Source organism: Pogona vitticeps, chromosome 6 (genome assembly GCF_051106095.1).
Source record: "Pogona vitticeps strain Pit_001003342236 chromosome 6, PviZW2.1, whole genome shotgun sequence".
Taxonomy (NCBI): domain Eukaryota; kingdom Metazoa; phylum Chordata; class Lepidosauria; order Squamata; family Agamidae; genus Pogona; species Pogona vitticeps.
This window is the reverse complement of record NC_135788.1, coordinates 76,699,960-76,725,533: the sequence shown is the minus strand read 5'-3', so window position 1 is coordinate 76,725,533 and position 25,574 is coordinate 76,699,960. Positions and strand designations below refer to the sequence as shown.

General features: G+C 41.0%; 1 protein-coding gene across 2 annotated transcripts; it reads left to right on the top strand.

The window, feature by feature from the left end:
- The first annotated feature begins 43 nt into the window (after positions 1-43).
- TRIP13 (thyroid hormone receptor interactor 13) lies at positions 44-25,574 on the top strand. 2 transcript variants are annotated; one of them, XM_020814973.3, is made up of 14 exons: positions 44-175; positions 7,461-7,563; positions 13,101-13,266; positions 13,976-14,105; positions 15,403-15,458; positions 17,536-17,626; positions 18,489-18,561; positions 19,579-19,642; positions 19,869-19,955; positions 21,061-21,167; positions 21,768-21,921; positions 23,186-23,298; positions 24,738-24,807; positions 25,165-25,574. In XM_020814973.3, the coding sequence occupies exons 2-14, from the start codon at positions 7,472-7,474 to the stop codon at positions 25,258-25,260; spliced, it is 1,299 nt and encodes a 432-aa protein (XP_020670632.1). In that variant the 5' UTR covers positions 44-175; positions 7,461-7,471; the 3' UTR covers positions 25,261-25,574. The 2 variants fall into 2 exon arrangements, with proteins under 2 accessions (XP_020670632.1, XP_020670631.1); XM_020814972.3 differs by having other exon boundaries at positions 146-284.

The window sequence follows — 25,574 nt, the reverse complement described above, 5'->3', positions numbered from 1 at the left end:
GCCGCCGCCGCCGCCCCCCCAGGAAACAGCCCCTCCCCTGGAGGCCGCGGGCAAGGGAGGAAGTGGCGCAGAAGCGCTTCCGGGGCACGGCAAGAAGGTCGTGAGGGCCCGGCAAAGAGAAGCGCGGGAAGTTCGATTGCGGAAGAGGCGAGTCGGCGAGAAGGGGGACTCGCGGGTGAGTCGGGGCACGGGAGCCGCAGGGCCTCTCGTTGTGCCCGCCGGCCTTTCGGGAAGGCTGGATTAACCCAAAGAGGAGCCCGTTCGCTTTCTCTCGCATTGGCTGGGTGAGGGACATTTATTTACGTGTCTGTATCTGTAAAAGGCAGCTCTCGGCATTCCCTTCAATTGCGACGACCCCAAGAGGGGGAAAATACCGATGGCGGTGGTCGATGGCGCGAGGTAGCGTGACTCTCCCGTAGCCCCAAGCTGGTGGGCCTGGCTTGGGGCCATGGAAGTGAGGCCAGACCTTGGGGACACACACATTTAGCCCCGACCTCTGTGAGGCCCCTGAGGATGCTTTTACTTTCTCCCATATCCACACGTCTAAGTTGTTCTCCCTTTGGGAAAAACCGAAGGCTGTTAAGGAATTACGCTGAGGGTAACCGACTTGGGGCTCCATGGGGCTTCCCATGCTGAACTCTGTCAAAGGCTTTCTCGTAAGCAACAAGCTTACAAACACATACCGCTTTTACGTCAGAGCATCCCTTCTACATACAGTATAGGCAAAACAGTGCTTCTCTTTCCCCCCAAAAGCTTCCTCAAAATCCAGATTGTATGTCTCCTTCGCGTTTTTACCCCCTCGCAATTTCTGCCCTGTACTGTATTACCTTTAAGGAAACCTGGTTGATTCATCTGGTTGGTCAATACAAAGCTTGCTTTTTAATTAATGTAACAAAGCTTAATCCCAAATAGAAATCTCAGAATTATTGCCATTTTGCAGATCGGATTGAAAATATTTTTAAAACATCTAAGTTGTCTTTTCTACCTTTTAAATATACGTGAAAACATCATGGAGTCCAGGAACTTTGCTGGGGTTTTCTGTCAGCTGCATTGCATTTTGGATTTCTATCCAATGCCGATGTGATGCAATAAATTCTGTTGACCCATTACCTTCAAATAATTCTTTAATATACTCACTCCACACTATTATAGTTCTTGAGTTAAAAATCAAAGCAAAAGTGTGCTGCTTATATACTGCCCCATAGCACTTCAAGAACTCTCTGGGTGGTTTACAAGTTATGCAGGTTACACATCCCCCCCTCCCAGCAAGCTGGGTCCTCCTTTTACCGACCTCAGAAGGATAGAAGGCTGAGTCAATCTTGAGCCGGCTACCTGGGATTGAACCTTGGGGTCGTGAGCACAATTTTGGCTGCAGTACAGCAGTTTAACCACTGCACAACAAGGCTCAGTGGTTAAACTGAGGAGTATTATAAGAAATAGGATTTTTGTTTTAACATAAATTGAAAAAAAACCAAAGAGGCGTTTGCTTTCATTTTTACCTTCTTTAGTTGAGAGCCTTTTAAACACAAATACTTCATATTAACAAAAGGGAAGCAGACAAATTTCCATGTTTCCATCTTCTATTTACCTTTTGTTTTACCTTCACCTGTCAAATCTCTTTGAAAATTATTCATCCAATAAACCAGAACATTCAGAAGGGGGAGCAGGAATTTTGAAGCGATAAAAGGGTCTGATTTGACTGGAACCCAGTGGGTATGATCTTTCTTTGTTTCACTCATTACTTGTGGGTAAATTTCAGGCACCATCCCTCTTGTACTGTCTGCCTAGCTTGTCTTTGCTCTACTTTGGATCCTTTCAATTTTATATATATTGTTTCCCTTGCTTAATCGCTGTATGTAGTTTGTCGAAGGCCTATAATTTGGTATTTTGGGGGACGGTGAGAGACTGTTTTTAGGTGGTGGTGGTTGGTTGTATTGTTGCCTGATTCTGGAATAGATTGGTTCTCTGTACCCTTTCCTTTTGTTTTTTGAAGTGGTTTTATATGTTCATAAGGGAAATTGAATAAAAAATTCCAAAAGAAGCAGTCTCTTTCGTGTTAAACAAAAGGACCAAAACATGGAAGAAGTGGAGTTTTCATCATGCACATCCCTAATTCTTAGCATCTTTCAATAGTGGGAATTGTTCTTTTCTAAATATGTCTACTGCCACCTTGAGCTTTTTATGCATAGTGAAAGAATTGTGAAACAACTTTATTTTTCTGGCTTTCTTAATTTTATTCCAGTATAATAATGTATTTCTCTGTATTTTTATTGCTTTGCCAATTGACCCTATTTTGCACCTGTTAAATCACTGTTACAAGATGCATTCAGAGAGGATTTTTCTGCTATCTCATAAGCTTGACTTTGTGGCTTAGTGAGTTAGGTAGCAGTGCCTCGACTTATGAATGTCTTGATTTGCGACCAATTTGAGTTATGATTAGCTCCAATTGCAAAATTTTGCTTTGACTTGCAACCAACACTTTGAGATACAACCAGAAAAAAGGTGGGGAATTTGAACTGCTTTCCCTGCTTTTGTCCTTCAGTTAACTGTTGGTCAGCGAAGAGGCATTTTTGCTTTTTAAAAATTTTGTTTTTTTTATTTTTGCTTTTTGACTTTCTTTTTTAAAACACAGAACAGAACAGAAAGAGTACTGTACAGGGTATTGCAGCATGGGTTTGGGCTGGATAGGGGGGGTTATATTTCTGTGGTCTGATGGGACTTGCAGTGTGTAGTTGTAGCATTTTTAGTCCCTGCTGGAATGGTTGTTTTTTTAATTCTGTGGCTCCTAGGGTTTGTGTAATGTACTGTGTGATATGCTGAACAGTACTCATGGCTCCAAAGAAAGATCAGAGGGAAGAAGATCATCTCCATTCAAGTGAAGAAGGACATAATCGAAAAGCATGACCATGGCATGTGTGTGACTGATCTGGCCTCTGAATACAAGATGTCAAAATCAACCATCTCCACCATATTGAAGAAGAAAGATATTTTGAAAGAAATTGATGTGGCAAAAGGGGTCACAATCCTAGCAAAGAACAGGACACCCCTGATTGAAGAGCTGGAAAAACTTACTGGTGTGGATGAATGAGAAACAGCTGAAAGGGGAAAGCATCAGTGAAGCTATGATTTGTGAGAAAGCTAAGAACCTGCACAGTCATTTAATGGAAAAAAACCCCTCCGGAAGTGCACCGCAAGTATTCAAAGCCAGCAGGGGGTGGTTTCAAAACTTCCAAAAGAGAAGTGGCATCCACAGTGTTATAAGACATGGGGAGGCTGCAAGTTCTGACCATGCCGCTGAAGAAGCCCTCAAGTTGGACTTTGTCAAATTCATCAAGGAAGAAGACCTCCCCCAGCAAGTCTTCAACTGCGATGAGACAGGTGTTTTGTTTAAAATGTGTTTTAGACCCCAAACTCTTTCCCCCCCCAATAGTCTTCTCTCTTTCCTCTCTAAAAGCACAAACCTTTGCCTGAGGGGTGTGTGATGGCCTTCTTTTTTTCCTCTTTTCCCCATTTTCCCCTTCCTCCCTCCTTTCTTTCCTGCCCTTTTTTAAACCTTAGAGGTCATCTAAAAAAAGGCTCCCCCTAGTGGATGGATTAACCGCTTTTGCATTAGTTCCTATGGGAACTAATGCTTTGAGATACAGCCAGCGCCTTGAGATATAACCAAAAATGGCCGGAATGGATTAATCGTGTTTCAGTGTATTTCTGTGGGAAATGCTGCTTTGCGTTATGACCAACATGAGTTACAACCATCATCCTGGAACGAATAAAGTTCATAACTCAAGGCTTCAATCAGACATCAGCAGTTAGATGCCCCGTTGTACTTCCTAGAAGGACAGCCAGCCTATGTACTCCTAGGCAAGCAGCGCAGTCCCACCGCTGCAGTATTGGGGACTTTGATCTGGACTTTGCTTCCTCTTGTATTGCTGTGAGGGTTCGTACTTTGCCTCCCCAATTTTTAACTGAGACTCTGGAGACACTCGCGTTGTAAAATCATAGCTAGTTTTTACTGGAATGTGTAGCAATAAATCTTTTTGCCAGAACTCAGCTTCTGCGGTTTCTCTTGTCGCCAACGGGTCCGGCAAGGGCATCCAAACTTCTTTAACAAAGAGGTTGCAGCTCAACTCGCCCCAAGGTCCTTTCAAAAATGGGTTACTGTTTTCTAACTCACAAGTCTTTATCTCCGGGTTCAGAAGCGGGGTGGTCTCATCATCTCGAACCTCCATCTCATAGGTGTCCTCTTCTCCTCGTAGAGGGGTCCACGGCCCGTTAAGTAGCCCCCTCCTCTGGGCTTCCTCCAAATGCCATACCCAGCATTCTCTCTCTTCTCTTGACACTGTTTCGTTTTCCTCCCTGAGCTGTCTACGGCACTCTCTGGCCTCAGACTCTCCCCAATAGGAAGGACGTTGCAGTAGACCCCTTCTTCGCTGGTAATTGGCTTCCTCTCGAGGAACCCATACCTTTTCCCATTTACCAGTCCAAGGGTCCTTTACCCATATCATCTCCCAACCCCCCAGTATTAAGTCCACCTCTCCTTTTATATCTCCCATTCTCACCTCTACGACAGACCTCCCCCTTTCCTCTTTTCCGCCAATTCACCCTGTCTGGGTGGCCACTGTCATCTTTAACAGTTCCCACTCCAACCCCCGGGTATCAACTCCCCACTGTTTGGTCTCAATGGGTGATGCAGGCGGGTTTGTCTGTGTCTCTTGTTATTTTTTGAGGGAGGATGACACTCCGGCAAGAGCCTTTACACTCTCGCCTCGTGTCTCACAATTGCCTATAACTGTAATGACGTAGTCATAGTGTTGCTATTTCTGCTGACTGAGTGGTAAAGATTTTCCCCCAGTTAATAAAGAATTAAAATTGTTTACTACTTGTTTGAATATTTTAAAGAAGAATGAATATGTTACATGCTGTCAATTCACCTCTGACATATAACAACCCTGATGAACAGTGCATTCTAAAGCCATTAAATAGTAAACAGTGCTAGAATAATGCTCTGGAAATCAGAGGATCACCCTACAATTGCCATTACATTATTTTTTTTTCAATGTACCTTTTCAACTTTTGTTTCCAGAATACTTATTTTGAATCAATATTTTATGTTGGAACATGCCATACTGAGATACAGTGGTGCCCCGCTTTATGATTACCCCACATTACGATGAATCCGCTTCATGACGACGTTTTTGCGATCACAAAACGATGGTCTAAATAGGTTTTTTTCACTTTGCAATGATCGGTTCCCTGTTTCGGGAACCGATTCTTCGCAAAATGATGTTTTTTTAACAGCTGATCGGTGGTTTCTTTCTTTCTTTCTTTCTTTCTTTCTTTCTTTCTTAAAACCTTTATTGGCAAAGGGGATAAAGCAGCAGTAACAATTTATGTCATAGTATTACAAACCAAAAAGGACGATCGTGAGGGTAAGAGCTGGGAAGGTGATGCGGGGGGAGGTTGGGGGAGGGATTTTGGCTTGGAGACCGCTAATAAAAAATCCGCTACCACGCTAGTGATGGTCGCCGAGTAATCGCTTAAAAGGACGGGAAGGGGGTCAGCTAGGGAAACAAAAAGGGACGACAGGAGGGGTTCGAGAATATTGTTTCGTAGATGTTGATGAGTTGGGCAGCGGAGTAGTATGTGGTCTAAGGTATCGGGCTCAGATGAGCAAGAGAGACAGAGTCTATTGTTACGTGGAATGTTTGCAAACCTGCCAAAATGAACAGCTGATGGGAAAATGTTTAGTCTTGCTAGCATAAAAGCCCTCCTTTTACTTGGATTAATTAGTTTACTGAAATAGTTGGAGGGTCTACCAAGAGAAGGGGAAAGACCGAAGAAGAGAGGGGAACAAATAGGATTTAAATTGGGGAGTAATAGATTAAGTTCCTGTTGCCAGAGTTTAGATTTGATGATTTGATGGGCTCTGTGAAGGTTAGTATCTGAAAGAGATTCGGGGGAGAGGTCCAAGGATGCGAGCTTGGCATCCAGAATACTGAACCACTTAGATGAGAAGGGATCTTTTAGTAGGTCATTGAGTATGGAATCTGGTTGGGTATTGAGGTGCAGTCTAAGCCAGAACTTGAAGGTTAGGGACCAAGCGGTAGTAGAGGGAAGGTGTATGCCTAATTCGAGTATCAATGTGGACAATCTAATTAGGTTTGGGACCCCAAGAATCCTTCTGAGAAAGGAGGCAGCAACTTTATCAAGATCTTGATTAACAGCCTCGATCCAGATTGGGGCACCATATAGCAACTGGGAGAGGATTTTGATTTGAAATATATGGAGAGCAGCCGGCATGTACTGATTGCCACTGTTGAAGTGGAAACGGGCGATTGCATTTAAATGTGGCATGGCAGACGAAATGGCAGCTTTACGATGGTGAGTCCAGCTGAGTCGGGAGTGGAAGGTGATCTCCAGATATTTGAAAGATTGGACTTGCTGGAATGATAGATTACCAATCTTCCAAGCTGACGGGGCCCAGGATTTCGAGAAAACCAGAATTTTTGTTTTCTCGGGGTTAATTAATAATTCATTGGAGAAGCAGTATTCTTGGAAAGAGGATAACAGAAGTCGGAGGCCAGGTTTAGTGATAGACAGCAGCACCGCGTCGTCTGCATAAAGAAGAATAGGTACAGGGACACCATTGAGAGAGGGAGGGAGTTTCCAGAGCTAGAAAGAACGGAAGGCAAATCTGCAAGGAATAGATTGAAAAGTGAAGGGGCAAGTATACACCCTTGGCGGACTCCTTTGTTGATAGGGATTTCGTCGGTCATGGAGCCTGTGCCATCGAGGCGAATCCGGCACGAGTTGGAAGAGTGAAGGCACTGGATCAGGAAGAGAAGGCGGGGGTCGCTGATCGGTGGTTTCAGAATGGCCACTGGGTAATTTAAATGGCTCCCTGCTGTGTTTAGGGACGGATTCCTCACTATACAGGCACCGAAAGTGGCCGCCATATGGAGGATCTTCGCTGGGCGGTGAGGTTTTAGCCCATTGGAATGCATTGAACGGTTTTCAGTGCATTTCAATGGGCTTTTTATTTTCGTTTTATGATGTTTTCGGTTAACAGGGATTTTCCTGGAACAGATTATCACCGTTAAGCGAGGCACCACTGTATAAGTGAAGTGTATTTCTTGAATGTTTTGCTTTTCAACCTTTCGGATACGATCAAGTGTAGTACAGGCTTCGAGTTGCTATACAAAATTAATTCCCACGGTGCTACCGGTCACATCTGTTTTTTTTAAATGTTCTTATGTATTGTACAACTCATAAAGAAGAAAAAAATGAAAGCCTATCGTTTGATATGTGGCCAGTTACTTTCTTTCCATCACTCTTCTCAGCTCAATGTTCTGTCACCATTGTCTACATGCTTCTCATTGCATTTGCCCTCATGCATTGGGTATTCATGTCAAACTATTGGTATTTTTGTTGTACTGTATAACCATTCTCTTTTTTATAAACAGATTTCTGTAAAATGGATGATGCTGCAAATGGTTTAACACCAACTCTACAAAATGGCTCGGAATCCCTGCAAATACAAGTAGAAGTTCATCAAAAGTTAGACAGGTTGGTTTTGCGCCGTAAGTGTCTCTGGTATGGAGACCCTTTTCAATTGTTTCTTGCAGCAGAAGGTCATGTTCTGTAAGTGAAGAAGTATAGGTCTCAATAGCTGACAGAGTATGATGGGACACTAAAAGTATGTTGCTCTCATCATAGGGAAGATTTAGAAAACACAGCTGTGTCTAGCCACAACCCAAGAAATTACTGAAGTGGGCATAACTGAGAAATTATATCAATAGCATTGGTTTGTACAAATCAATAGTCCTTACAGCTTCAAATCTGCCAAGGTAATGCTAGATTATTTATTTATTTAACTTATATGCCACCCACACTACCTAAAGGTCTCTGGGCAGCTTGCAGCAATTTAACTACAGTAAAAAAGATAAAATAATTAAAATACAATTAAAATATATACTCTAAAAGTCGCCATCAGGACCCACAGTTGATATTATTTCAATTAAAAGCCTCCTGGAATAGGAAGGTTTTGACCTGGCGCCGAAATGTCACCAGCGTCTGTGCCAGACAACTCTCCTTCGGGAGAGTGTTCCATAGTCTGGGGGCAGCTGCCAAAAAGGCCCTTTATCTACAAGCCATCCCTCTTAACTCTGGTCTGTCCATAGCCTGGGGACAGACAGCTCTTTGAAAAGGACTCCATGGCTAGATCTTAACTGCTGGGTAGGTTCATATGGAAGGAGGCGGTCCTTCAGGTATCCTGGGCCCAAGCCATTTAGGGCTTTATACAGTGGTGCTCCTCATAGTGACGTTAATCCGTTCCGGATAAATCGTTGCTATCCGGAAACGTCGCTATACGGGGAAGAAAACTCCATAGGAACACATTAAACTCTGTTTAATGCGTTCCTATGGGGATAAACTCACCGTTAAGCGAAGATTCCCCATACGGCCTCCATTTTCGCCGCCTCGGTAAGCGAGGAATCGGCGCGAAAACGCTGCGGGCAGCCATTTTCTTCATCCGGCGGCCATTTTGGAACCGCCAATCAGCTGTTCTACGAACATCGCAATGTGAAGATCGGTAAGCGATGTTTCGATCGCAAAATCCGCATCGCAGATTTGTCGTTAAACGGTGTGCTCGTTATACGAGGCACCACTGTATGTAAAAAGTAGCAGTTTGAATTGGGCCCGGGCAGCAACTGGTAGCCAATGTAATTTAAATAGAGTCGGCTTGATGTGTCCCCTAGCGGCCCCACCACTCACCAGCTGCGCAGCTCGATTCTGGACCAATTGCAGTTGCTGGACCGTCTTCAAAGGTAGCCCCATGTAGAGCGCATTGCAGTAATCTATATGAGATGTTACCAGTGCATGTGTAACTGTCATGAGACTCTGCTCATCCAGGTAGGGCCGTAGCTGGTATAATTTCTGCAACTGAAGGAAGGCACCCCAGCCACCGAGTCCACCTGGGTTTCCAGAGTTAGACTGGGGTCTGGTAGCACCCCCAGGCTGTAGACCCTGTCCCTTAGGGGGTTATTGTTGTTTAGTCGTTAAGTTGTGTCCAACTCTTTGTGACCCCATGGATCAGAGCAGGCCAGGCCCTCCTGTCTTCCACTGCCTCTCTTAGTTGGGTCAAATTCATGTTGGTAGCTTTGATGACACTGTCCAACCATCTCATCCTGTCGTCCCCTTCTCCTCTTGCCTTCGCAGTGTCCCAACAGCAGGGTCTTTTCCAGGGGGTCTTCTCATCTCATGAGATGGTCAAAGTATTGGAGCCTCAGTTTTAGGATCTGTCCTTCCAGTGAGCACTCAGGCTTGATTGCCTTCAAAATGGATAGGTTTGTTCTCCTTGCAGTCCAGGGGACTCTCAAGAGCCTCCTCCAGCACCACAATTCAAAAGCATAAATTCTTCAGCGGTCAGCCTTCTTTATGGTCCAACTCTCACTTCCATACATTACTACTGGGAAAACCATAGCTTTGTCTATGCGGATCTTTGTCGACAAGGTGATGCCTGTGCTTTTTATTTATTTATTTATTTATTTACAATATTTTTAGCCGCACCATTGCTAGTTGTTAAGATGTTGTCTAGGTTTGTCATCACTTTTCTCCCAAGAAGCAGGCATTTTTTAATTTTTTTGGTGTGGGGCCAAAACTCCAGAGGCTTAATGAGGCTCTGGCCTCAAGAAAACCTCTTAGAGTCTGGTTGAATGTGAAGCTTGGCAAGACCACTCTCTTTGAAAGACAAGCCTTGAAACTTAAGGACACTAGTTATACAGAGCCTCTTATAAGACTGCTTCCTTTCTTCCCACTTAAATTTAGCAAAGTAAGAGACTTAGAGACTTAGACGAGGGGAGAAAACAACATAAGAGAGTTCTTAGTGATTATAATATAGTATATTAGATATGGCTACAAATATATGCACATATACAAGGCATTATACATTTCGCACAACAATATTCAGAGCAATGACATAGAAGTAAATGACCACCAGACTTACTGCTGAGTGGCAAAGGTCTGTTCTGTCTCAGTTACATTTATATCCAGAACAACCTATCACATTGCACCATTTACAGCTGGTCTTACTTAACAATCAAGCATTACATCATCTTGTTACACCTGTATGCTGTAAGTCATTACATTGGCTTTTACCTTACATTTGTGACTCTGCACTTCCATTACAATATTAAAATTTAACTCCCTGTTCACAAAAAGAACAAAATCCTGACAAATTTTGTGGCTGCTGTCGCCATCTGCAGTGATCATGGAACCCAAGAAAGTAAAATCTGTCACTGCCTCCATATCTTCCCCTTCTATTTGCCAGGAGGTAATGGGACCAGTGGCCATGATCTTAGTTTTTTTTTATGTTGTGCTTCAGACCATTTTTCGCGCTCCTCTTTCACCCTCATTAAGAGGTTCTTTAATTCTTCCTCACTTTCTGCCATCAGAGAGGTATCTGCATACCTGAGGTTGTTGATATTTCTTCCGGCAATCTTAATTCCAGTTTGCGATTCATCCAGTCCTGCCTTTCCCATAATGTATTCTGCATATAAGTTAAATAAGCAGGGAGACAATATACAGCCTTATCGTACTCCTTTCCCAATTTAGAACCAATCAGTTGTTCCATCTTCAGTTCTAACTGTTGCTTCCTGTCCCACATATAGATTTCTCAGGAGATAGATAAGGTGGTCAGGCACTCCCATTTCTCTAAGAACTTGCCATAGTTTGTTGTGGTCGACACAGTGAAAGGCTTTTGCATAGTCAATGAAGTAGAAGTAGATATTTTTTTTTTTTTAACTCTCTGGCTTTCTCCATAATCCAGCGCATGTTAGCAATTTGGTCTCTAGTTCCTCTGCCCCTTCGAAATCCAGTTTGTACTTCTGGGAGTTTTCGGTCCACGTACTGCTGAAGCCTACCTTGTAGGATTTTGAGCATAACCTTGCTAGTGTGTGAAATGAGTGCAATTGTACAGTAGTTGGAGCATTCTTTGGAACTGCCCTTCTTTGGGATTGGGATATAGACTGATCTTTCCCAATCCTCTGTCCACTGCTGAGTTTTCCAAACGTGCTGGTATAAGGAATGTGTAGCACCTTAACAGCATCATCTTTTAAGATTTTAAATAATTCAACTGGAATGTCATCACCTCCACTGGCCTTGTTGTTAGCCATGCTTTCTAAGGCCCACTTGACTTCACTCTCCCCTTGGGGGAGTGCAACCCCATTCAGGGCAGGGAAATGGCCCTCCAGCCTGTCCGGTGAAGCACCCACTAACAGCACTTCCGTCTTGTCTGGATTGAGTTTCAACTTATTAACCCTCATCCAATCCATTATCAGGTCCAGACATGAGTTCAGCACAGAAACCGCCTCACCTGGATTGGTGGAAAACAAGAGGTAGAGCCGAGTGTCGTCAGTATATTGCTGACTCCTCAGCCCAAACCTCCTGATTACCTCTCCCAGCAGTTCCATGTAGATATTAGACAGCATGGGGGACAGTATTGAGCCCTGAGGAACTCCATAACATAAACACCATGGGACAGAACAACTGCCCCCCCCCCCTTTGGACATGGTCAGCCAGGAAGGAGCGGAACCACTGTAAAGCAGTGTGCCCAACTCCCAACCCAGCCAGTCTATCCTGAAGAACACCATGGTCAATGGCGTCAAAAGCCGCTGAGAGGTCCAGGTGTATCAACAGGGTCACACTCCTCCTGTCTCTCTCCCGGCAAAGGTCATTGTACAGGGTGACCAAGGCAGTCTCCGTACCAAAACCTGGCCTGAATCCCAGTTGAAATGGATCCAGAAAATCCATTTCATCCAGCGGTGCCTGGAGTTGCACGGCCACAACCCACTCCAACACTTTGCCCAAATAAGGGAGGTTTGCCACTGGTCAGTAGTTAACCACCAGCCTTGGGTCCAGTTTAGGCTTTTTTTTAGGAGTGGCCGAGTTACTGCCTCTGTCAAGGTGGTAGGGACCACTGCCTCTCTCAAAGGTGTTCACGGCCTCCTGGACCCAGGTGCGAACCTCCCTGGCAGATCTTCCAATTAACCAAGATGGGCAAGGGTCGAGCAAAGTGGTGGTAGAATGGACAAATCCAAGCAGGATCCACATCCTCAGGTCTCAACAATTGAAACTCATCCATTAATAATTGACCTAAGCACGGCACACTGGGCGCATCCTCTGATTCTGCAGTAATGGTGGAGTCCAACCCACTGTGAATCTGTGCGATTTTCACCTCAAAATGAATGGCAAACTCATCACAGCAAGCTGATGAGCAGTCCGGGACCTCCACTGGATTTCCCAGTTGAAGAAGATCCCGGACCACCCGAAACATGACAATGGGGTCACAACCAGCCCCTCCACATCCAAACCACCATCTTCCAGTCCCGTTGAGACAACCAGGTCCAAGGTATGGCCCTTCTCATGTGTTGGCCCGATGACACATTGAGACAGCTCCATGGTTGTCATGGCAGCCATGAAGTCCTGAGGCACCCCAGTCAAGGCAACCTCGGCATGGATGTTGAGGTCCTCCAGCACCAACAGCCTGGGAGTTCTCAGCACCAGGTCCGAGACTATCTTTGTCAACTTCTCAACCTTGTTGGGATCTATGTTTGTTGGAATTTATGGTAATTCAACTTACAGTTTGTATGCATGACATATGTTTCACCCTCCTCCCCTATTCAAATTTTTAAGGGAATTATCTTTTGGGGAGGAGAGTTGATACATGAGCTTTGATGTGATATAAAGGGAATAATGAATCATCTTTTATCTGTACCGTTTTTTTCTCCTGCATCCTCCTCTGTTTGGCTGTTGACAAAGACTCTTTGTTTTCCTAGTGTAACGAAGTTTAGTACCTCAGGTTTAACTGATTATGTCCTTCCTGGTCGATGTTGCTTCCTCTGCAGGCTTTTTAGGTGTGAGTAGTTTATTCTGTCCCTTGAAGGATGCTGTAATGTGGATTGCACAGGTGTACCGTCTCTATCCATGCCACTTCTTGTGGTGGTAAGATGGGATCGCTCATCACAGATGGTAAAAATTGATGTACTGAGGTATATAGCTGAAGTATATAGGTTTGACCACTTTATGTTTTCTTCTCTTTTAAACAGTATTGCAATGAAAGAAGATATCAAGTTGAGTGTCCTAAAACTACTTAATAGACATAATGTTGTCTTTGGTGATTACAAGTGGACTGAGTTTGATGACTGTTTCCTAACAAATAATGTACAGTCCGTTGCAATTGTGGATACAGAGCTAAAACTAAAAGAAAGACAGGTATTAAATATTTCTTACATTATTCAAAACTCTCTTCTAAGAAAAATGCTGTAATGAGTTTGCTTCCTTTGTACAAGATCAGTCAGGCTGATACCAAGTTCATTCCCCCCCTTTTTTATTGAGAATGATGTTTATAATACACAATTTTTTGCAAATTGTGTGTCCTCCCAGTGCTGGAGATGCTAGGATGGATATGATGCACAAATGTCTAGTACTCACAGATCCATAGCTGGGAAATCATGGAGATGCTAATGGTGGAAGGTGCATGGCAACTCAGGCAAAACCTACACATGCAGCAAAATGAGGTGATGAAGTACTGAAGTGATAGAACAGACTGGCCACTAAAGTTAACTAAGGGATAACTTTTTTAAATGCTCCTAACAGCCAGCAAGTAGAAAGGCAGCACAGCAGAAAATGAGCTGACTAGAATTTTCTTCTGCCCATGTTAGTTTTTGACTTGGAGACAATTTCCCTCCACATTTGTAGCTTGGAAAGATCAAACCTAAATTGTTATAACTCACATCTAGTTTAATATGTCTAAAATTCTAAAATCATTCTGCCACTTGAAGCCCCCTCACAATTGAATGATCGGAACTGAACTCCTGTACATACCTATTGATAATTCAAACTGCACTCAGCTCAAAAGGATGTACTCCCAAGAAACTGTATATAGGACTGCTGCTAAGATGTATTTTCCTCTGAATTACAGCCTATTAGTCTGAGCAGATGTAGCCTTTCAATTCATATTTTTCATCTCAATGAAGAAGGACCCAGGGCTGAAAATCTAGATGAAGAGGATGAAGCTATTGTTGCAGCTAATCACTGGGTGTTGCCTGCAGGTATTTTTAGTTAATTATTTTTAAAAAGATTCCTGGAGAGTTTGAAAGAAGAGTTCATGCATGTAGAATGCATTCTTTGGAAAGCACTGGAAACATGATTTTGTTATTTGTGGTGACAGGTATAGCTGAGAAATGTGATGGAAGCAAGGAATAAATGGAAAGATGAACCTGTGCCTGAAATAAACTATGTTGGGTTTTAAAATATACAATATCCTTCCAAATACAAGCAACTGTGCACTACAATGGTGGTACCCAACCTTTTTAACATCACGGACCAGTGGGGGGGTGGGGTTCATGTGCGGGCAGCAGGTGGGGCACCCCCCCGCTCTCGTGCGCATGTGTGAAGGGGTAGTGCGCAACACACACATGCACGAAGGGCAGGGGCACTCGTGCAGCACACGCACATACTTCCGCGCATGTGAGAAAGGGGTGGAGGTGCTTGTGCAGTGCTGGCACATGCGTGCATGCACAAAGGACTTGTATGGGTGGACATTCGGGGGGAAAGCATGCAGGGGGCAGGGGATCTGTCTCTGCAGCCAAGTCCGGTCAAGGCCACGGACTGGCACTGGGCTACGGACCAGGCGTTGGGGACCCCTGCCCTAAAACATGTAGCTTTGTCGATTTGTGCTTTTAATAGAACTTGAATGTTTTCAAGGCCAAGTGGAAAAGTTGAGCACACTTTTAAATATTTTACACTGAAACACACAGAACTTTAAAGTGCTTAAGTTTTTTGTGATGTATCCTACCCTGTGAACTCAATGGAAAAAGGGGACCACATAAATAAGATTTTACTTGATAAGGAAGAATGCTGCACTGTTGTCATTTATTCTTGCCTTAGAACTTACAAGTTTTATATCTCTGCTTTGGACTTCACTGGTCTGTTCTGTAATACCAGTTTTTGTTGGTTTTTTAAAAGAATCAGCCACTGAGAAGGCAATTTGGCTGAAAAACAGCATCCTGGTCCAAACAAATAAATATTTTGCTTTCCTTTGCATTTGTAGGAGTACTGAGTGATTTTTTTTAATCCTTTCTCTTATATGAAAGTTTCTTTTACACAAAGATCTTTAGGTGCTTCCCTTTTTAATCAGGGTAAAAATAATTTACAGCCTAATCATTCAAAATTATGTTTCATTATATTTGGTAGTATGTAATGCCAAAGAGATATGTAAAACATTACACCACTTGTTTATTAAATTAAAAGCAAAATTTGTCTAATTAATTCATAATGAATAGTTGGATACAAAATGATATTTCAGTTTATATGCTTATCTATTTGAAATATATTTTTGTTTTCCAGTTGAATTCCATGGTTTGTGGGATAGCCTTGTTTATGATGCTCAAATTAAGGCAGATGTAAGTAGAAAGTATTGTTAATTATTAAACAGTTTTCCATTGCAAACAATAAGGCCATACAATTTACCATACTTAAATCCTCACTCATTCTTCTATTTATCGGCAGTAGATACTAAAAAGCTACTGTATTTTAAATGAGCAACTCTAGGTCTAGCTAACAGTATTGGCTGCTTCTGAGCCAGCAGGATATTTTAAGAAGTCTTTTCTTCAAGGACAGTATAAGAACTATGTTCTGAGGTCAGACCAGAGTGTCATCTGCTTCAGAATTCTAATAATAATATACAGTGGTGCCTTGCTTGATGACGTTAATCCGTTCCAGCGAAATTGCTGTAGAGCGAAATCGTCATCAAGCGAAATAAAAAAGCCCATTGAAATGCATTGAAAACCATTCAATGCGTTCCAATGGGCAAAATACCTGCTCGTCCAGCGAAGATCCTCCATAGGGCAGCCATTTTCTGCTCCCTGTATAGTGAAAAATCCGCCCTAAAAACAGCGGGGAGCCATTTTGCGCAGTGGGCAGCCATTTTGGAAACCCGACGATCAGCTGTTTTGATCGTCGTAAAGCGAAAAATCCGTTCCCGAAGCAGGGAATCAATCATCATAAAGCGTTTTTTTCCCATTAGGACATCATTTTCCAATCGCAAAAGCGATCGCAAAAACCTAATCAAGCGGATTTGTCGTTTAACAAGGTAATCGTTAAGCGAGACACCACTGTAATAGTCATAGAACTGTAGAGCTGGAAGGCTGGAAGTGACCCTATGGATCTTTGAGTCCAGCCCCTATCAAGGAGCTACAGGGGGAATTGAACTCCCAACCTCTGATACCTAAACCACTGAGATATCCAGGAGTGATCAGTTAGATGCAGCTCAAAGTATTGATGAACATTGCTTGGCTTTGATTGGTTGTCCCATCATCTGGTAGTCAACAGCATGTCCCTTTACAAGAATTCGAGGGAAGGAGAAATAATGTAGTTAATGGCTTGGATGAGTGGGTGGGAATGGATGTGAATTAGCAAGGAGAGGCACTCCTTCCTTTATCCTTTTTTTATTTGAAGAACAACAGTTTGCTTTGGTATCACGTGTCAATTACAAGAGACAGGGTAGACTTACTTTGTTATTATTACTGCTGTTGTGAACCGTCATTCTGCTTAATTGAGGCACATAAAAACTTGTTCCCCATCACCCTTAAAAAGAAGAAGAAAATAGGTGAATTTCATCTCATGGAAGCTTCCAAGAGTGGAGATTTGTCTTTTAAATAGGCTATAAGCCCTTCTCCTGTGTTCTGTTTAACACCCAAGATGCCAATTTTTCCGAAACTGAAAATGGACTTCTAGCCACTTCTATACTCGCCCTTTTCCTCTCTCTCTCTCTCTCTCCTTTTCTTCCTTTTCCTTCTTTCCTTCCATATTTTGGCAGTCTGAGAGGGCAGTCTAGACTAACTCTTATAATGTTTGGGAGACAAAAATGGCTACCTAGACTTACAAAACAGTTATACTTATGGTGAAATGTGTATGAGTCTGTAAAACTTTCACCATTATAAACCTTGCTGTTTACAATATCTTAAGGAAAGTTACCTGTAACCCCAGATTGTGGTTATCCAAGCATTGTAGCAATCTGTCTACAGCAGCAGTACAGGAAAGTTTTGCTAACAAGTCTTAAGCACGGCAAGGCAAGGTGACTTTATTCCCCAGTTTAAGATGCATTGAAATCAATCTCATTTGCATTTTATCTCTTTTGAAAACAAACAAAAAACACTTTCTGTGTCCATGGCACAGTGAAATGCAATTGATCTTAAAGAGAATGAGCCCCAACAACAGAGGGCTCTAAATTTGGCTAAATCCCGTTGATTGTCCAGTTAGAACAGACGTATCCATTTCATAGGATTTCCATTGATTGCTTCTGTTGCATTTTTATATAGTCATTGTTTTCACTTCTCATTTTGCCATCATAAAGGAAGTAAGATGATTTTGTTAAAACTTACAATTTTTAAACTGTTCACATTTGTTTCGTTTTTATAAACTATTATAGATAAGAAATTATAATTGTTTATCTCTTCATTTTCCCCTCTATCCAATTAGCTGTTAGATTACGTGACTACAGCATTACTCTTCTCTGACAGAAATGTGGACAGCAACTTGATATCATGGAACAGAGTTGTTCTCTTGCATGGTAAGGCTTGTCTTTTTAACTAGAAAATTTCTGATGGAAAGTTTCAGAGTCTGACTAGCACTGAAGGCCTAACACTATTGCTAGCTTTTAAAGTTACATGTTGTAATGTTCAGAGTGCTTCAGGTAGGCCATTGATAATACTCAAAACAACTCTCTAATGTTTGTTGCTGTTATTATCCTAGTACTGCTGACAAAACATTGAGAAAGTTACTTTATGTTACACTGTTCTGTATGACTGCACTAGGCTCTGTAACAGAAGAGCATTTTGACAGCAGCTATAAAATGATAGCAACTGCTGTGGTGTAGAGAGGCACAAAGCCTGCCTTGTGCTCTGCCAAAGTTAAAGGCACTTTCTCTAAATTTTATGGCACTAATATATATCAGCTGAATGCAATAGTAGTTCCTTGGTCCTTCCTGTAAAGAAATTAGGTTTCTGGAAAAAGATGGTTTAGAGCACTGGTTCTTAACCTTGGGTTACTCAGGAGTTTTGGACTGCAACTCCCAGAAGCCTTCACCACCAACTGTGCTGGCTGGGGCTTCTGGGAGTTGCGGTTCAAAAACATCCGAGTAACAAAGGTTAAGAACCACTGGTTTAGAGCAAATGAGGAGTGGGTACACATAAAAAATGTGTTTCTGTTCTGTCAGGTGTTCCTCTACATATGGCCCTTTATGAGGCAGCTTTAATCACATGAAACATACTGAAGTGTGCAAACAACCACATCTTAGCTCCTATTTATTTATTTATTTATTTATTTATTTATTTATTTATTTATTTATTTATTTATTTATTTTATATCCCGCCTATTTGGTCTTATTATGGACATTATTTAGTTATGCAACACATCCTATACTTTTTTTCCAGGTCCTCCAGGAACTGGTAAAACTTCTCTGTGTAAAGCATTAGCTCAAAAGCTGGCTATTAGACTTTCAGACAGGTAATTCTCACTCATATTTAGTTATTAAAAATTTGAAAAGTATCCAGGCCAAAAGTAGCATGTTGCCTTGCTTTGCAGTGGGATTACTATATTGTGTTTCTCTTATTCATTTAAATGAGACATGTTACGTTGGGAGTGTCATGGTACATGGACATTTTAGGGTAACTAAAACTGAGGGAAATGGTCAAAATACAGGCAAAGTTGACCACTGTTTCAGCCTCACCTAATTGTCCCAGTGTGGTCACATTTTCTTTCTTTTTAAAAAATATTTTATGTTTAACAAAGGGTAACAGGAAGGAAAAGGGGATTGAGGTCAAAGGGAAGAGGAGAAACAATGACATACTAATATCCATTCTATACATATTGCCATATCAAAATTCCAAATTGCTCTTTTTACTATTTTCTGCCTTCCAGATTTAAGTTTTCATTTTAATGCATGTTCTTCAAGCGATGTCTGATGACTCAAACCATTTGTAGAATAAGTCCCATCTTTCAGTTGCCTTTTGTAGAGGACAGTTCTTCATCACTTCTGATAAAATGTCCATTTCCCCTGTTTCCTGTATCTTCTCTATAAGATCTTGTTTCAGTACCATCGGACTTTTCCAATTTTTGGCATAAAGAATTCTAGCTGAAGTGACTATGTATATAACTATATACTTCTTTGCCTTATCTATATTATCACGTATCATAATAAAAACAGTTCTGATGTTAATGGAACCTTACAAAGCAATACTTGTGGCAGCACAGCATGTACTCCTTTCCAATACTGTTTCGCTACTCTACATGACAATTGTGGTCACAATTTCTTAACTTTGATGACATCGTGATGTCACAATTCAAGTTCCAGAACTTTAAATGAGACCGTTATCTTGAGAAGATTCTCAAGGGTCATTTGGTCTAAACACTTTACATTGAGATGACACTTTGGACTTTTCATTTTTATATTAATTACATTAGAACCAGTCCTAATCATAATAATTCCTTGTTTTCACTACACCTCTTTCAACTGGAATTTAGGTACTACTATGGACAGTTGATAGAGATAAATAGCCACAGCCTCTTCTCCAAGTGGTTTTCTGAGGTATGTTTTTATGTAACATTTGCAAGAGTTTGTGATGCATTTAATGTTTCTTGTCTGTGTACAATTTAAGAATGCTGTGTTTCTGTCAAATTGCTAAAGTTTTTATCACCTCTGCCTGGTTATGTGCTTCTCACTAGAGGTGGTCAAGTGAGTGCTATATTACAAAGCTATTCAATGTGGTGATGAAATGAGTCCGATAACTTATATAAATCCTTTTTTCCCCTAGAGTGGCAAACTTGTTACCAAAATGTTCCAGAAGATTCAAGAGTCTATTGATGACAAAAATGCCCTTGTGTTTGTACTGATCGATGAGGTATAACCAGTATCATTTTCATGTTAGCTTTCAATATAGTCAGTTGTTATTTGTGGTTGTCTTTTGGAATGAAAATGTCTATGTTTCCTTTGTGAGAGTCAATGTGATGTACAGTATGTTTAGAATTTTGATTATAACTTGTATTCTCATAACATCAGCAGAGTAAGGAGATATTGGCTAGCAGAGATACTTATGACAATATGACACTGAAAGAGTAAAACCAGCAACTTAGTCTATTTACATATCTACATAGAGAATAGACTAAGGCAGCATATCATGACATTAAGCAACATACAGCATAGGAAAAAGTGATCTGACTTACAGCAGATAAAGTTGTTCATTTTACACATGACTTATGTACAGTTCTGTGACCAATCAGAAAATATATTACGTCATTTTCTGTTACACAAAGTTTCATCATGTACACAGCTGTACAACATTACGTCTTAGTCCTTGATAAAATCAGTACAGTGACTCAGGTAAAATCAGCCATTTTACATTTAACTATACAACATTTAACTATACAACATTAAGAGGCAGTCCCAAAAGCAGCAAAATCAGGGAGCTGGACAGGGGACAGATTGTACTTGTCTTCCATGTGGAAGGGATTGTAACTCTCAAATTGGCCTTCTCAGCCACACTAGACGCTGTTCCAAGTCCTCAATATAGAGCACGTTACCATAGTCTCTTGAGACTGAAGGATGCCTGCTAGGATACGACATTAATATTTAATACATTTTCATATCAAAATCTCAACAATGTAGTACATCGAGTAACAAACTAGACTCGAGATAACCTGTTTCAAAGCCTTGCTTTGCTACAGAAACTCCCTAGTGGATTGAACTGGTAAAACCGTTCCATAACGATCTCACACACCTTTAAAACCCTTAGAGATAAGTCAGATGTAATTTGAGGGCATGTGACAACATGATTGCCATCATACCAAGTGGATGGAGCATTTCTGACTGGCAAGAAGATAATTGTATTACTGTACTTTACTGCAAATTTAAATTTTTAGTTCCTTTTTAAAGATACAGTGTGGCTTTCATTGAGAGAGTTTATAAGTGGCAAATCAGAGCGAGAGTGCTTATACTTCCTTTTGCAGGTGGAAAGCCTTACAGCAGCTCGTAATGCTGTTCGAGGAGGTACTGAGCCTTCTGATGCCATCCGTGTTGTAAACGCAGTACTAACCCAAATTGATCAGATTAAAAGGTAACTGACTCTTGTTATAGGTTTGTTTGGTTTTTTTAGTTAAAAAACACTCAGAAGTTATCTAGGAACAATTAGAGTGGAGAATGTACTACTTTTCCTTTGCAGAGCAACTATTTGAAAATGTTGGATTCATGGTTGTGAGATAGAAGCACATATAATTTTGTCACATACAACAAAATGATAATTTGTTTTTCTCTCTAGAAGAACTGCAGCTTTCACTTAAGTAATTAAACATATTCCTGGTTCCCACAGTTGCACAGAAAAAAATTCAAAATGTAAGGGCAAAAATTCCAGATGTGGTCGTTGGTGTCCATTATCACATGTAATGGCTTACCCCATTTGTAGCATAAGCCCAAGTGTATCTTTCCATCTGTTCCTCCCTTGTAAACAAGTTGTCACTGCTGCAGTTCTAAGATGTACATGTGCTCCGAATAACTGCAGAGGCAGTGCCTTGTTTACAAGGAAGAAACAGATGGAAAGTTGCCCTGGGGCTCATTCTGTAACTAAGATTTCAGTCATAGATACTTTTGATCAAAACTGAACAAATTATTTATTCAGTCAGATGTCAAATAATTCTGTTTTATGTTTGTGTTTTTAAAGGTATCCTAATGTGGTCATCCTGACTACTTCGAATATCACAGAAAAAATTGACATGGCTTTTGTGGATAGAGCAGATATCAGGCAATACATTGGGCCTCCTTCCACTGCAGCGATATTCAAAATCTACCTTTCCTGCTTGGAAGAATTGATGAAGGTAAACACTGTGAGAATCTGAGTTTTTGATGTTGTCAAAAGTCCTCTGCTTCTTTGTATGTCCAAGGCAATAGGTGCCTGCCTCACCGGCATAGCAAAATATGATTGTTGCTACCTTAGATTAGTGGGGTTTGTGTGACAACAGCAGCAGTGACCCCTCCAAAATGTAATGGGGAATGCTTTGCTCTTCCCCTCAAGTGACTGAGACTGTTCCACCTCTAGTATGTTTTTAGGTTTCTCTTATCCAGGAGAAAATTTACTTTCTTTTCTCTGTCTTTAACCTACTGGAAATTGCTTTTACTGGGCTTCCCAAATTCCTAGAACGATAAGCAAGGGAAAAAAATTTAACTTGCTCTACACCATTATAATCCTGTAAATTGCTTTTTGTTTCTACTTATTAATGTTTTTCTCAGCTTGAAAGATCCACACTTTTTGGAGTACAGAGCAAAATGCTAAGTACAATACCTGCCTACCTACCTGTGTAAAAAAAAGAGGTAGCTAAGTTTCTGTATTCACTTACTTAGAAGTAAATCGTTTGAAACTCAGTATGGTTTTTCTTTCAGTCAAAATATCTAGGTTTGTATTACTAATCACACTTTTGCATCATAACTTTGTATGACAGTAACATGACTGATTTTAAATAAGCAAAGAGGCATTGATCAAAACTCTTTATGAAAAGTACAGTGTCTTGGTCACAGGGAGTAAAAAGCTCTATTCTATGCTGCTCGGGTCACATCTGGAGTATTATGCCCAACTGTGGGCATTCCATTATAAGAATGTTCACAAACGAACAAGCCTGTGGTGATGGTGGTGGTTGGCAGAGAAAAGTTTGAAAATAAAGTCCTGTGAGAAGTGGTTGAAATAGCAGGGTGTATTTAGATGGGAGAATAAGAGATTGAGGGGAGAGACAATGATGGTTTTCATTTCTCCGAAGGTCTGTAATGCAGAAGATGAAGGAATCTCATTTTTTCTTGCTCCATAATGTACAAATGGAACCAGTGGGCAGAGATTATAAGGAAACAGATTTCAGCTACATGCTGAGACCTCCTAATGGCAAAAGCTGTCCAGCCATACAATAGACTCCATCAGGAGTTCATATGCTTTCATTTATTGAGACATTTGAGGTTATCTTATTATCTAGCAGATTTGGTGTCTGTATCGTGCCTGCGGGATGGGTGGATTAAATGACATCCAAGGTCCCTTCCAACTCAATGCTCTGGCTTTTCAACTTTTGCCCATTTCTTACAAGCTCTTTTCTGCCACAGCGCCAAATAATATATCCTCGACAGCAGCTGCTGACACTCCGGGAGCTAGAAATGATTGGTTACTTAGAAAGTGACGTGTCAAAATTGAGTCTTATATTAAAAGAAATTTCAAGGTAGGATTTCTGGATTTCTTTCCTTTGTCTCTCAATTTTATTTTTCATATACAATTAAAGTTGATTCTTTGAAGATTTGTTCTGCCATACCAAAGGTTGGTGTTTTCAGAATCCAACCATGAGATATTACATTCTACCGTATCTTGGTGGATTTATGCATGGTACTGATATAGACAGTTATCAGGAGCTTAAGGATATGAGAAGAAGATTGTATTACTTCCAGTAATGGATCAGTTAAAGATTACAATTTAATGCTGGGTTACACTTTTGCAGAAAGGCAATAGTGCAATCAATGCGAGCAGTATTCTGAGCTGTTCAACAGAGCTGGTTATTCTCTGATTGCCATCATATGCTGGGCAGACCAGAAAACAAAAAGCTTTTCTGCAAATTTACTTATGCATGTGGGAAGCCCCAGTAGACTTCTGGCCTGATATTTTAACCAGAGAAGAACTATTGTAACATATCCAAATGCTTAAAATGGGTATGCTTTTATTCTTTAACCGTTTCTAGAACAGGGAACCAAGCACATACGCTCCTGCTTAATTGTTTATTCCCATTTTAAGTCTAAAATACATATTCAGGGACAAATGAGATTTTTGTTTAATAACTATCCAAATGCTGACTGAAAATCTGTGCTTTCCTGGCTATTGGACAGACTTTATCTGGTTCTTAATCTCTTATAACAGTGTAAGTTTTTACAATTAAGCAGTTCCTACAGTTTCACAACAGATGTCCCAGAGTGTAGTCCTTCAGGCTGAGATTCTGGGCATTGTAGTCCAAAATATCATAGTAGTCAAGCTCGGGAGTTCCCCCAGCAAGATTGATGCAGTGGAAGGGAGAAGATGGACCAAGTGTCCCTTGCTCCCTCTGCTTGGTTTTAAAACATAACACATGAAGCAGAGAGATGTAACAAGCAAACTGCATCAACAATCAGGAAAGATGGCTGTTTTTTAGCAGGAAAATGTCTCCTTTGTAAGTCCATTGTAAGAATCGCAGTTGAATGCCAAGTTGTCCCAGTAAATCAGCTCCTCATCGTGAGCATACCAAATCACATTTTGAAAGTAAATGCATATGTCACTTGAAGAGGTCTGTCAATTTCTATGTGATGCTTAGAAACCTTTGTACTTGGCGTGTGCAGGAAAAAAATTGTATTGAGTTAAATTGTATCCTTTTGAGTTCCTACCTACAATCTGAAATTCTGAAACTTAGAAACAGGCTGTTTGTGAGAGCTGCGTGTAAGATATATTCCAAGCAGTACAGTTCGATAACAGGCTGTGTCAAAATACAACATACTATTTGATAAACAGCTTTGCTATTGATAGCCAACATGAAGAAGCTGGCAGTCATTATATTCATACGTGTGAAGCTAAGCCTAAGTGCCTTACAGTTATATTTGTGAATATGAACCTAATGCCTTGTGTACTTCTGCTTTAATGTAGGAAAAGTGAAGGACTCAGTGGCCGTGTCTTAAGGAAACTGCCTTTTCTAGCCCATGCACTTTATCTCAAAGTAAGATTATGCTACTTTTGAATTTCCTGTCATTATAGGGTCAGTGACATGAGAATATCTGGCCTCTTTGGGCCTTTCTGGTTTCCACTAAATGCAAATTGTGCTGGTGTGTGACTTCAGCACCAGCAACAGAGAGCATTCTGAAACCAAGCGCACATAGGTACAACAATTATGATCTAGTTTTGGGGAAGTATTCACTAATGTAAATATAGTCCTTGGGATTTTTATATGTTAATGGAGTTTATACATTATTCTGATGTTCACGTTGTGGGATCAGATCTCATTCATATAGTGGACAAGATCCATCATATAGGAGCCTTATTCTGATACAGGTTTTCTTTTTATCTTTATTTCTAGTCACCTAACACTACAATGGCAGCATTCCTTCAAGCTTTGTCACTTGTGGTGGACAAGCAATTTGAAGAAAGAGAGAAACTTTCAGATTGTGTTTGACATTTTTTTCCCTATAATGTTTTATTGTATATACTATTTTTTCTAGATTCATTGTTGTATTGTTTCTCTGTATGATTACTGGGACAGTGTGTTCTTAACCAAAAGAACAATGCAGATGATGTCTGGTTTTCAAGTAAACGTATTGGAAGTATAATTTAAGCATGAAGTCCTATATGTGTCCAGGAGTTTTACCTTGTTTGGGTCATTAAAATACATTTTAAGAAAAAGTTAATTCATAAACAACTCTTGTCAACCCTGTTGTTCATGACAATCAGAGAGTTTCATTAAATATCCTGCAATTGGTATACCTGTAA

Bases quoted from the DNA above. Each gene is read 5' to 3' on its own strand.
- TRIP13 (XM_020814973.3), top strand. From the start codon at position 7,472: ATGGATGATGCTGCAAATGGTTTAACACCAACTCTACAAAATGGCTCG. The intron at 7,564-13,100 runs GTTGGTTTTGCG...TCTTTTAAACAG, and splicing joins GTTCATCAAAAGTTAGACAG to TATTGCAATGAAAGAAGATA. The intron at 19,643-19,868 runs GTATGTTTTTAT...TTTTTCCCCTAG, and splicing joins TCTCCAAGTGGTTTTCTGAG to AGTGGCAAACTTGTTACCAA.